General features: G+C 38.0%; 1 protein-coding gene across 1 annotated transcript in view; it reads right to left on the bottom strand.

Annotated features, from left to right (window-relative positions):
- Positions 1-927: 927 nt before the first annotated feature.
- Positions 928-10,683, bottom strand: part of LOC140633116 (protein adenylyltransferase SelO-like) — a 30,739-nt gene continuing 20,983 nt past the window's right edge. Inside the window, exons 13-17 of the mRNA XM_072825142.1 lie at positions 8,291-10,177; positions 7,402-7,520; positions 4,063-4,142; positions 3,906-3,982; positions 928-1,219 (exon numbers count right to left, since the gene is read on the bottom strand). Of these exons, the coding sequence (XP_072681243.1) occupies positions 10,085-10,177 (93 nt within the window). The 3' untranslated portion in view covers positions 928-1,219; positions 3,906-3,982; positions 4,063-4,142; positions 7,402-7,520; positions 8,291-10,084. The remainder of the gene's footprint in view (positions 1,220-3,905; positions 3,983-4,062; positions 4,143-7,401; positions 7,521-8,290; positions 10,178-10,683) is intronic.

The following is a 10,683-nucleotide window of genomic DNA, read 5'->3' as shown; positions in this document are numbered from 1 at the left end:
ATGATTGTCAGGGGCTACTGATATCACAAAAGGAAACAGCCAATATGTACTTGTTGGTGGAAATGCACAACACTTGCCTTCTGATAGCAAGTATTCCCTCAAATAAATTGAAAGTTTATAGAAATACAGCTGACAGAGCAACATGTTAAACAATACCACAGAGATGTGATTAGCAAAATGCAGACTCTGGGACACACTATGGGATAAATGATCTGGTTTCTTCAACCAAAACAAAACAAAAAATTTCAAGGGGAAAAAAAGATGCAGGTGGTTGTACCCAAAGATACCAAAAGAAACTCAATTTGTCATCTAATTTGAATGTATAATCCTTACTTAGATCACAATTCAAATAAACAACTATAAAATAATAACAGAGGTGATAAAACAATAGGAAAAATCCAAAAACTAGTTATTTGATTGGATGAATTAGGGAGTTGTTCATTTGTCTTAAAGTGATAATGGTATTATATGCGTTTTAAGTCATTAACATTTGGAGATGTATACAGAAATATTTGTAAATTAAATGATACAGATAAGGGAACTTACGGGGGATACAGAAATTATACCTCAATTAAAACAATAACTAAAAATGAGGGAAAGTGTAGGGATGTAGATGAAATAACATTGATCACTCATTGATAATTAAGCTGTCTAATAAATCAGATTCATTAAACTATTCTCTTTACTTTGGTTAATGTTGAAAAACTACCATAATAGACAAAAAAGCTCTAGGAGTACAACTTAAACTATAGACTTATCTGATTGGCCCACAACACTGGGCACATAGCATGTCTTAGATGAATACTTACAAATTCATTAAAAGATTGCCATAAGATTTTTCAGTTATTGAGAAAAACTCATGCAACTTGCCAAACATATTTTATTATCCCACTAAAGTTATTCATTAGAACAAAAATGATCACAAAGTTGTTCCAAAGAATAGGTCGTTTATTTGATTAAAAATATTTGCATACATAATTTTTTTATGAAACAGGGGGCTGTCATCAAAATGTAGATGCTCATTAAGAATCTATCAAATAGATTATTCTATGTTTAATTCAATAGCAGAAGTATTCCTTAATTTATTTGCCCTAAATTAAGATGAGCAGCTAACTCTGAGGTCTTTAGCCCAAGAAGGAATAGGTGAGGAGTAGCCTGCTTTCTCAGCTGCAGAATGCCTCTGGAAAGGATGCTGAAGATCGTGCTGGAGAAGATGAACCTGCCAAACAATTGAAGAGCATAGATAAAGATTTCTTCAAGACTCTTAATTTTCTAAATTCCCAGAATGACAAGGTTAAATTTAAATTTATTTAAAAATGTTTAAACATGGGGACGCCTGGGTGGCTCAGCAATTGAGCATCTGCCTTTGGCTCAGGGTGTGATCCTGGGATCCTGGCTGGAGTACTGCATCGGGCTTCCTGTAGGGAGCCTGTTTCTCCCTCTGCCTATGTCTCTGCCTCTCTCTGTCTCTCTGTCTCTCTGTCTCTCTCATGAATAAATAAATAAACCATTTTTTTAAGTTTAAACATTTTATGTTTTATTAAAATTTCAACAATAGGGGATCCCTGGGTGGCTCAGCGGTTTGGTGCCTGCCTTCGGCCCAGGGTGCGATCCTTGGAGACCCGGGATCGAGTCCCACGTCAGGCCCCCATGGGGCCTGCTTCTCCCTCCTCCTGTGTCTCTGTTCCTGCATCTTCCCAGTGTGGACCTCATCTCTGCACACCTGAGCTTCCACAGGGCTGCCAGCAAGGACCATTAGAAGAACTCCTGCAAACAAGGAGCCTGATATTGCCTTGCTAGTGAGCCAGGATTTTTTTTTTTTAAGTGAGCCAGTTCTGTCCTCTTTCTGAGTTGAGTGGGGCCAAGAGCAACCTGTTAGTCTTAGGAATCTGAATGTTCACTTGAACCTAGGAAGACACCTCCCCACCAAAGGTGGGAACTGCACCTTTACTCAAATATAATTTGGAGGAAGAGAAGAATACAAGGAACAAAAAGTAAGGAAGGAAGGAGAAATAAACCAACAAAACAACTGATGAAAGAATGCTTCGTTTCTTCAGTGTAGGCAGATTTAGAGATAAATACTGAGCTCCTCTTATTTAATACCATAAAAAGATTACATTTTAAGATATTATCTAAAATGAAAAACTAGATTTGGGTCAGGCTAATGAAACTACCGTAATAAAAAGTTAATGCGAGTTCCAAATTAGAAATAGCAAAAATCGGGAGGCACCTAGGTGGCTCAGTCAGTTAATTGTCTGACTCTTCATTTCAGCTCAGGTCATGATCTCAAGGTTGTGAGATCAAGTCCCAAATGAGGCTTTAAGCTCACAGAGAGTCTGCTTGAGATTTTCTCTCTCTCTCCCTCTGCCCCTCCCCCTACTCATGTGTGCTCTCTTGCTCTCTAAAATAAGTAAATAAAACTTTTCTTTTTTTTAAGGATTTTATTTATTCATGAGAGACACAGCGAGAAAGAGAGGCGGAGACATAGGTAGAGGGAGAAGCAGGCTCCCTGCGTGGAGCCCAATGCAAGACTTGATCCCAGGACCCTGGGATCAGGACCTGAGCTGAAGGCAGATGCTCAAACACTTAGCTACCCAGCCATCCCAAATAAATAAATCTTTAAAAAAAAAAAAAAAAAAGACAGGGCAGCCCAGGTGACTCAGCGGTTTAGTGCCGCCTTCAGCCCAAGGCATGATCCTGGAGTCCCGGGATCAAGTCTCATGTCAGGTTCCCTGCATGGAGCCTGTTTCTCCCTCTGCCTCTGTGTGTGTGTGTGTGTGTGTGTGTCTGTGTGTGTCTGTGTGTCTCTCATGAATAAATAAAGTCTTTAAAAAATAATAATAATAGTAATAATAAAAGACATAGCAAAAATAGTTTCTCTCTCATACCAACTCTGATCTGTTGGTAGTGACCACATACATGCTGTGATGAGAATGGTTCTGAGGTGGGACCAGCGTCAGAGAGAGCTTCGAGCATCAATAACATGTATTCCACTGTAGGACAGTGACAAGACAACACGAGTGCCAAGGCCATTCCTCTTCTTAAAAATGTATTATGTGGGGATCCCTGGGTGGCAGAGGTTTAGTTTAGCACCTGCCTTCGGCCCAGGGAGTGATCCTGGAGACCCAGGATCAAGTCCCACATCAGGCTCCTGCATGGGGTCTGCTTCTCCCTCTGCCTGTGTCTCTGCCTCTCTCTCTCTCTCTGTCTCTCATGAATAAATAAAAATTTTTTTTAAAAAGTGTACTACGTGCATTGCATTTTAAATAATTGACTATGAAGTATGTATATTACAAGAAGGTATGCAGAATATAATGAACACCTGTGTATCCTCCACTCAGCTTCAGAAATCAAATACTTCCAATATGATTGCGGCCCAGTATGAGTCTCCTTCTCTACTCAAATTTCTTCCTTAGCTCAAAGTAACCACCATCTGAAGATGACATTTATCATCTTTATTCATTTTGTTACTTGTATTATATAGGCATGCATCCCTATGTAATGTATAATTTTGTATGTTTTACACTGCATTAAAGTGGTGCTTGCTATATTCCTTTGCCACTTGCTTGTTTTGCCTAACATTATATGTGGGATTCATCCATGCAGGTACACGTGGACTTACTTCATTCAACTTCACTGCTGTCAGGATTAATTTAAGTGGACCTACATTGCTAGTGCCATGGACACCTGATAGAAGCAAAAGCTAATTCCCTCTGGAGAGATGCACCTTAAGTCAGGCTTCATTGGATCTCAGAGATTAAAATCCAAAATTCCAAAATAAAAACAATAAGCAGCAGAACTAGACCCTCAGAAGTTTGAATAATACAGATATAGGATATAAATGAATCTTTAAAATCTTAACTCTATTAAATAATAAATTATAAAATATGAAAAAAATGATTCACCGATGAATTTTTAAAATGGGAGATTAGGCAGCAAGAATCTGGAAAGCTGGTGCTGGCAACGGTCTAGTTTAGCATGTCTGCAAACAAAATAAGTGTGCTTAAAATATGATACACTGAAAATTAATAGAAATAAAGCCAGAAGGCTCAAATATCTTACCTCTGAAAAATCATTCCTTTCTGCTTTTCACACTGTGGACTCTGCCATCCAGTTCTTCAGCACATACCTCGGATTAACAGCTTAAGAGGGAAAAGTGTTTTGGAACAATGAATTACTAAGTCCGTTTGGGCCATATGAAATTATCCCTCAAATTAGACAGGCTTTAAGAACTTTGCTGGGAGGCACAAATGAGAAAAAAAAGATCGGCATCAATCAATTTTGATTGTTTGTAAACTGTGTACACTGTCTATTGTCTTATGGTTCAGAAAACACTTTTTAAAAGATTTTATTTATTCATGAGACACAGAGAGAAGCAGAGACATAGGCAGAGGGAAAAGCAGGCTCCCTGTGGGGAGCCCAATGTGGGACTCGATCCCAAGAACCCTGGATCATGACCTGAGCTGAAGGGAGATGCTCAACCACTGAGTCACCCAGGTGACCCAGAAAACACTTTTTGAATGTTATGAGCATTTTTTTTTTCTATTTGCTTTTTCTCTTCAGTGTTTCATCATTACTTTGGTCTTTTCACCATGTTCGGTTCACTAAGCACTTTCTAAAGCGTGAAGAAAGTAGTGAATGCATCTGAATCGGCCTAAGTGGAGGTGGAGGGAGAGAAGTTGCTGCTTTTAACAACTTTAAGCTCAGAATAAAAGCCGGCTTACTAGGACTGCTTAATGTTAATGCTGCCAAGAGAAGAGCAACTGTGAAGGCCAAATACAGGCAAAACTCTTTATAAATTTATATTTTGATGTAACCATGTATTTTGGCAGTTTAAAAGTATTATAATAGGGCATCTGGGTGACTCAGTGGTTGAGTCTGCTTTTGGCTCACATTGTTGTGATCCTAGGATCCTAGGTCCTAGGATGGAGTCCTGCATCGGGCTCCCTGCAGGGAGTCTGTTTCTCCCTCTGCCTATGTCTCTGCCTCTCTCTCTGTGTCTCTCATGAATAAATAAAAAAAAAATATTTAAAAAAAGGAAAGAAAGAAACCTGGCAATGAAATACTGTTAAAACATACTGGAAATTTCAGCTACAAGCAGAAGTGCTTTGGACCAAGTTATAAATATACAAAGTACTTTGAAATCAGAAAATTACAGATCTGTTTTTAGGACTCTTTGAGGAGTTATCAAATTCTGTACATTTCTATCTAGTTGGGAGTTTTCTGTTCCTGGGTTATTTCTTTTGGCAATAAAATTTTAAGCAGTATATTAATGAGGATTATGTCCACCCACAAATCCTGCCAGAGTTCCACGTAATGTGGGAATCCCAGATCCACTAGAGTGTTGACTACTTATGGGCAGGACTCAAATTTATCTTTGTAGTTTCAGCTTTAAACAATGTGACTGCACCGAAAAAGGGCCTATAATAAAGGCTTCGTATATGTTTCTGAATAAGCAAATCTAGTTCTGGAAAGATTTAAGACTATGTTTTATTGAATACATCATAATATAAATGAAGCATGTCATTGTGATCACCCTATTGGAAAAGATTAATGTATCAGAAAGTCAGCAGACTCGATGGCCATAAAACACTGAACATTTCAAATATTAAATGCAGCTAATCTTTCATAGGCTGACCATGAAACTGGAAAATGGTAGTTCTATTTATCATTTATATAACTCAAAAATAAATCTCATTCTTATTGTTAGCTATTAAAATAAGAGAAAATTTATTTCAAATATATACATCTTCCATTGTTCCTTCTGTCTCTCTCTCTCTCTCTCTCTTTTTTTTTTTTTAATGTTCAGGAAGAAGAATGAAGAAGCAAATTTTTCTTTTACTCTATTATTTACAAAGGGTCAGGTCTGAAATATCTATTTGGGGCCACAATTTAAATTTATACTATCACCTTGATGGAGAGCACTTTCACCTTGATTCCCAAATGACCTTGCTTAATTTCTATGGAGAGTCCTCACCACACAAAGGAAATATCTCTGACTTGCAATCACACTAGCATTCTCTCTGTGTTCCTTTCCAAAGGAGATAAGTTTGTGTTGAGCCAGTCCCAGTCTGGGCCAATTCATCCTCCATGATCAATGGCATGCCATTTGCAAGGTGGTGGTAGATGGGGAGGCCTGTGAACAAGGCCCAGGGTTGTATTTTCTAATAAGGCTCAAGCCCAAGATTTGAGCTCTAAAACCCTAAGGATACACGTAAAGATTCTTCTGAGCACGTGCCACAAATTCACTACTGGGCACAAAGAAAGCAGAATTGCACTGATGCATTTTCAGAATTACAATCAAGTTTGTTCTATTGCAGATACAACTGTTTTAGGGCTTTTAAAAATATCCCCCAGCAATATAAACCCAATCGTATAAGGCTGGAACTATAGTGGCTGTCTTCAGTGCACAGTCTTGACAGTTATCAAAGGCATTTATTAAAATTTTAGCATGATCTTGGGCTGGGTGGGCACAGTGTGACATAGAAGAGAAGTGATCAATGGCCTCTGGTGGCTTAGGATCAGAGTTATTTGGAGGCTTAAAAATAATAAATTTTACAGTTTTAAAAAAATTCTCATCTTTGATGTTCCCATTGCTTGCAACCTGGAGCATTTACAAAAAAAAATTTTAAAGCATATCTTCCCCTGGAATGCCTGGCTGGTTCAGCTGGTAGAGCATGTGACTCTTGATCATAGGCTCATGACTTCAAGCCCTACATTGGGTGTGGAGCCTACTTTAAAAAAACAAAAAACAAACAAACAAACAAACAAAAAGGCAGCCCCATGGCTCAGCGGTTTAGCACCACCTTCAGTCTAGGGCGTGATCCTGGAGACCCGGGATCGAGTCCCACATCTGGCTCCCTGCATGGAGCCTGCTTCTCCCTCTGCCTGTGTCTCTGGCTCTCTCTCTCTCTCTCTCTCTCTCTCTCTCTCTCTCTCTGTGTGTCTCTCATGAATAAATAAATAAAGTCTTTATAAACAAACAAAAAACTTCCCCTAATCTATGATTTTTTTAAAATGTTTTGAGACAATATGTAACAGCAATATATTTTTAGTCTTTTGGTTTCTACAAAACATAGTCATCCCAGTCTTCCCAACAAAGATATTTAATGTACACTATACTAGTATAACAGCTGATGCTTACTGAGCCCATATCATGTGCCAACTACTATCTCCCTGCATTTGTGCAATAATCCATGATGTAAATGCATTTTATAGATGAGGAAACAAAAGAGAGGTCAAATGGATAGAAATGTTTTAAAACTGGACTGTCATGATGGTAGTGTTTTTAGTTTAAAAAAAATCACTGTACACTTGAATTAATGAACTTTGTTATATAAATTACACCTCGATAAAGGTGTAATTTAAACACCGATAAACTAAAGAAATATATATACACACCAAAAAGAGAAAAAGGAAGGAATCAAACGAATGACCTGCTTAATAACATCTAGAAAATAAATATTTGAACCAGAGCCCAGGCACAGCTGGTCCAACTCCAGAGGCCATGCCGTATTGTCCTATTAAGAAAAAGAAATTCAGGTCAAGAGCATACACAGAAATGAAGACCCTGTAAGGGAAATGATGATTCAGACTTCACTAGCTCTCTATACAAGTCCTAAGTAAGTCAGGAATATTCAAGGACTTAGGGTCTTCAGTCTGAACTTCTTTGGTCTTGTTAGAATCTACACTGCAAACAAATAACTAACTTCCTTTTTTTTTCTTCTCCAAATCAATTATGAAGTCACATGGTAAGATGAAATCGATATAGAAATGATTTGTTTTTAGAACTGTCATTTACTGGATGTATGTGATGGCCCATACACTGTAACAAGATACCTTACATATATTATTGCTCATCATTACAATTGCTGCAAAATATCCCCATTTCACAACAGCTAAGGGCCTTGAAACTGAGTCACATATCTTTCAGATCATACAACTAAAAGGTGGCAAGATGAGATTCACCTGCCAGATCCCCAAAGTCACGTTCGTTCTTTCCATCATAACCCAAACTACCTTGTCTCTCCACCATCTTTTAAGACTGTATTACTTTAACATCAGTATGCAAACTTATTAAAAGCAGAACTATCATATATTCTCTTAAAGATAATTTTAGAAAAGCTCATGACACTTCAACTTAAGTAAAATATACTCAAGTAGAATTATTCTCATTAAAAAAAAAAACAACCTTTAATTCCCTCAAGTAATTACTTCTGGCTTTCAAAAAAATGTTGCTTTTATGTGATAATCCTTAACATTGAAAAAATCAAAAGGTTTATTTACTCACTTGTCATTCTTTTTCTTCTTTCAGAATCTGAATCATTCATGTTACTAACAAAGAATAAAACAAAGTACAAAATTAACCACTATCTCTTTTTTTCAAAAGATTGGAAATTATTTCACAATACCAATATTGAGGGAAAATTTTCAAAAATTATATTGAATCAGTGTCTGAAAGGAAGATAGAAAATACTGATTTTGATTAAATAATATATAGAATACCACCTTTAGTCATTTTAGCTAAACCCAAACCTTTTATTTTTACCAATTATAAAAATAGTTTTGTCTAAAAAAAGAAAATCTAAATTGTCTGATACCTTTCCTTAAACATAGTTTTCTGAAAATCAACTTTTTCTTGATTAATCATGGTCATCTTTATAAACATCCCTCAGGGGCAATTCATCTGGGAAGGGCTATTTCTTCCTGTGGTTTTCCTGTCTCTCCCTTCAGAAGCCACTACCTATAAAGTCTTTACTTGCAAGTTTGTTGTAACAACTAGTAGGCATGGCTAGAAGCCTGAGGAGCTCTCCAGAGCTTCAGGGCATGAACTCTCCAGGGCACGAACTCTCCAGGGCACCTGAGGAAACAGTGTTATCAGAGTTGAAGAGAACAGGTGTGGTGTTTGTCAAGGATGCCTCAGCAGGTGCAAAGGACCCCACAGTAAAAAGCAAAATCTGGAAAATTAAGGGAAGAGAGGCTAGATGGGTTGTCTCTGCTAAAGCAATACGTTACATTTTTTAATTATTTTTTATTTTTTTAATAATAAATTTATTTTTTTATTGGTGTTCAATTTGCCAACATACAGAATAACACCCAGTGCTCATCCTGTCAAGTGCCCCGCTCAGTGCCCACCACCCAGTCACCCCCACCCCCTCCCTCCTCCCCTTCCACTACCCCTAGTTCGTTTCCCAGAGTTAGGAGTCTTCCATGTTCTGTCTCCCTTTCTGATATTTCCTACCCATTTCTTCTCCCTTTCCCTCTATTCCCTTTCACTATTATTTATATTCCCCAAATGAATGAGACCATATAATGTTGTCCTTCTCCGATTGACTTATTTCACTCAGCATAATACCCTCCAGTTCCATCCACTTCAAAGCAAATGGTGGGTATTTGTCATTTCTAATAGCTGAGTAATATTCCATTGTATACATAAACCACATCTTATTTATCCATTCATCTTTCGATGGACACTGAGGCTCTTTCCACAGTTTGGCTATTGTGGCCATTGCTGCTATAAACATCGGGGTGCAGGTGTCCCGGCGTTTCATTGCATCTGTATCTTTGGGGTAAATCCCCAGCAGTGCAATTGCTGGGTCGTAGGGCAGGTCTATTTTTAACTCTTTGAGGAACCTCCACACAGTTTTCCAGAGTGGCTGCACCAGTTCACATTCCCACCAACAGTGTAAGACGGTTCCCCTTTCTCCCCATTCCTCTCCAACATTTGTGGTTTCCTGCCTTGTTAATTTTCCCCATTCTCACTGGTGTGAGGTGGTATCTCATTGTGGTTTTGATTTGTATTTCCCTGATGACAAGTGATGCAGAGCATTTTCTCATGTGCGTGTTGGCCATGTCTATGTCTTCCTCTGTGAGATTTCTCTTCATGTCTTTTTCCCATTTCATGATTGGATTGTTTGTTTCTTTGGTGTTGAGTTTAATAAGTTCTTTCTAGATCTTGGAAACTAGCCCTTTATCTGATAGTCATTTGCAAATATCTTCTCCCATTCTGTAGGTTGTCTTTGAGTTTTGTTGACTGTATCCTCTACTGTGCAAAAGCTTCTTATTTTGACGAAGTCCCAATAGTTCATTTTTGGTTTTGTTTCTTTTGCCTTCGTGGATGTATCTTGCAAGAAGTTACTGTGGCCGAGTTCAAAAAGGGTGTTGCCTGTGTTCTCCTCTAGGATTTTGATGGAATTACATTCTTTTTTAGAAGTGGTTAGATCACCTTACCTCTTCAGCCTCAAAAGGTACTGCGACACCCAGGCAGGAAAAAGCTTGTGGGGATCCCTGGGTGGCGCAGCGGTTTGGCATCTGCCTTTGGCCCAGGGCGCGATCCTGGAGACCTGGGATCGAATCCCATATCGGGCTCCCTGCATGGAGCCTGCTTCTCCCTCTGCCTATGTCTCTGCCTCTCTCTCTCTGTGTGTGACTATCATGAATAAATAAATAAAATCTTTAAAAAAAAAAAAAAAGCTTGTGCTTTGAAATCATCTTCAGTGCCCAGAATTGCTAAATTAAAATGCAGTAATAGGCTGCTTATTATATTTATATTAGTGCTATTTAACTTCGTTACTTTAAATTATATTCTTGAATAATAACTTGTAATATCCAGATTTTTTAAGGCATGCTATTTCAAGTAAAAGTAGTACCAAAAAAGAACAATACTTTTCTTTTTTTACATAC

The sequence above is a fragment of the Canis lupus genome, chromosome 5 (genome assembly GCF_048164855.1).
Source record: "Canis lupus baileyi chromosome 5, mCanLup2.hap1, whole genome shotgun sequence".
NCBI classification, from domain to species: Eukaryota; Metazoa; Chordata; class Mammalia; order Carnivora; family Canidae; genus Canis; species Canis lupus.
Note: the sequence above shows the minus strand (reverse complement) of the source record. Positions and strands in the feature narration are given on the sequence as shown.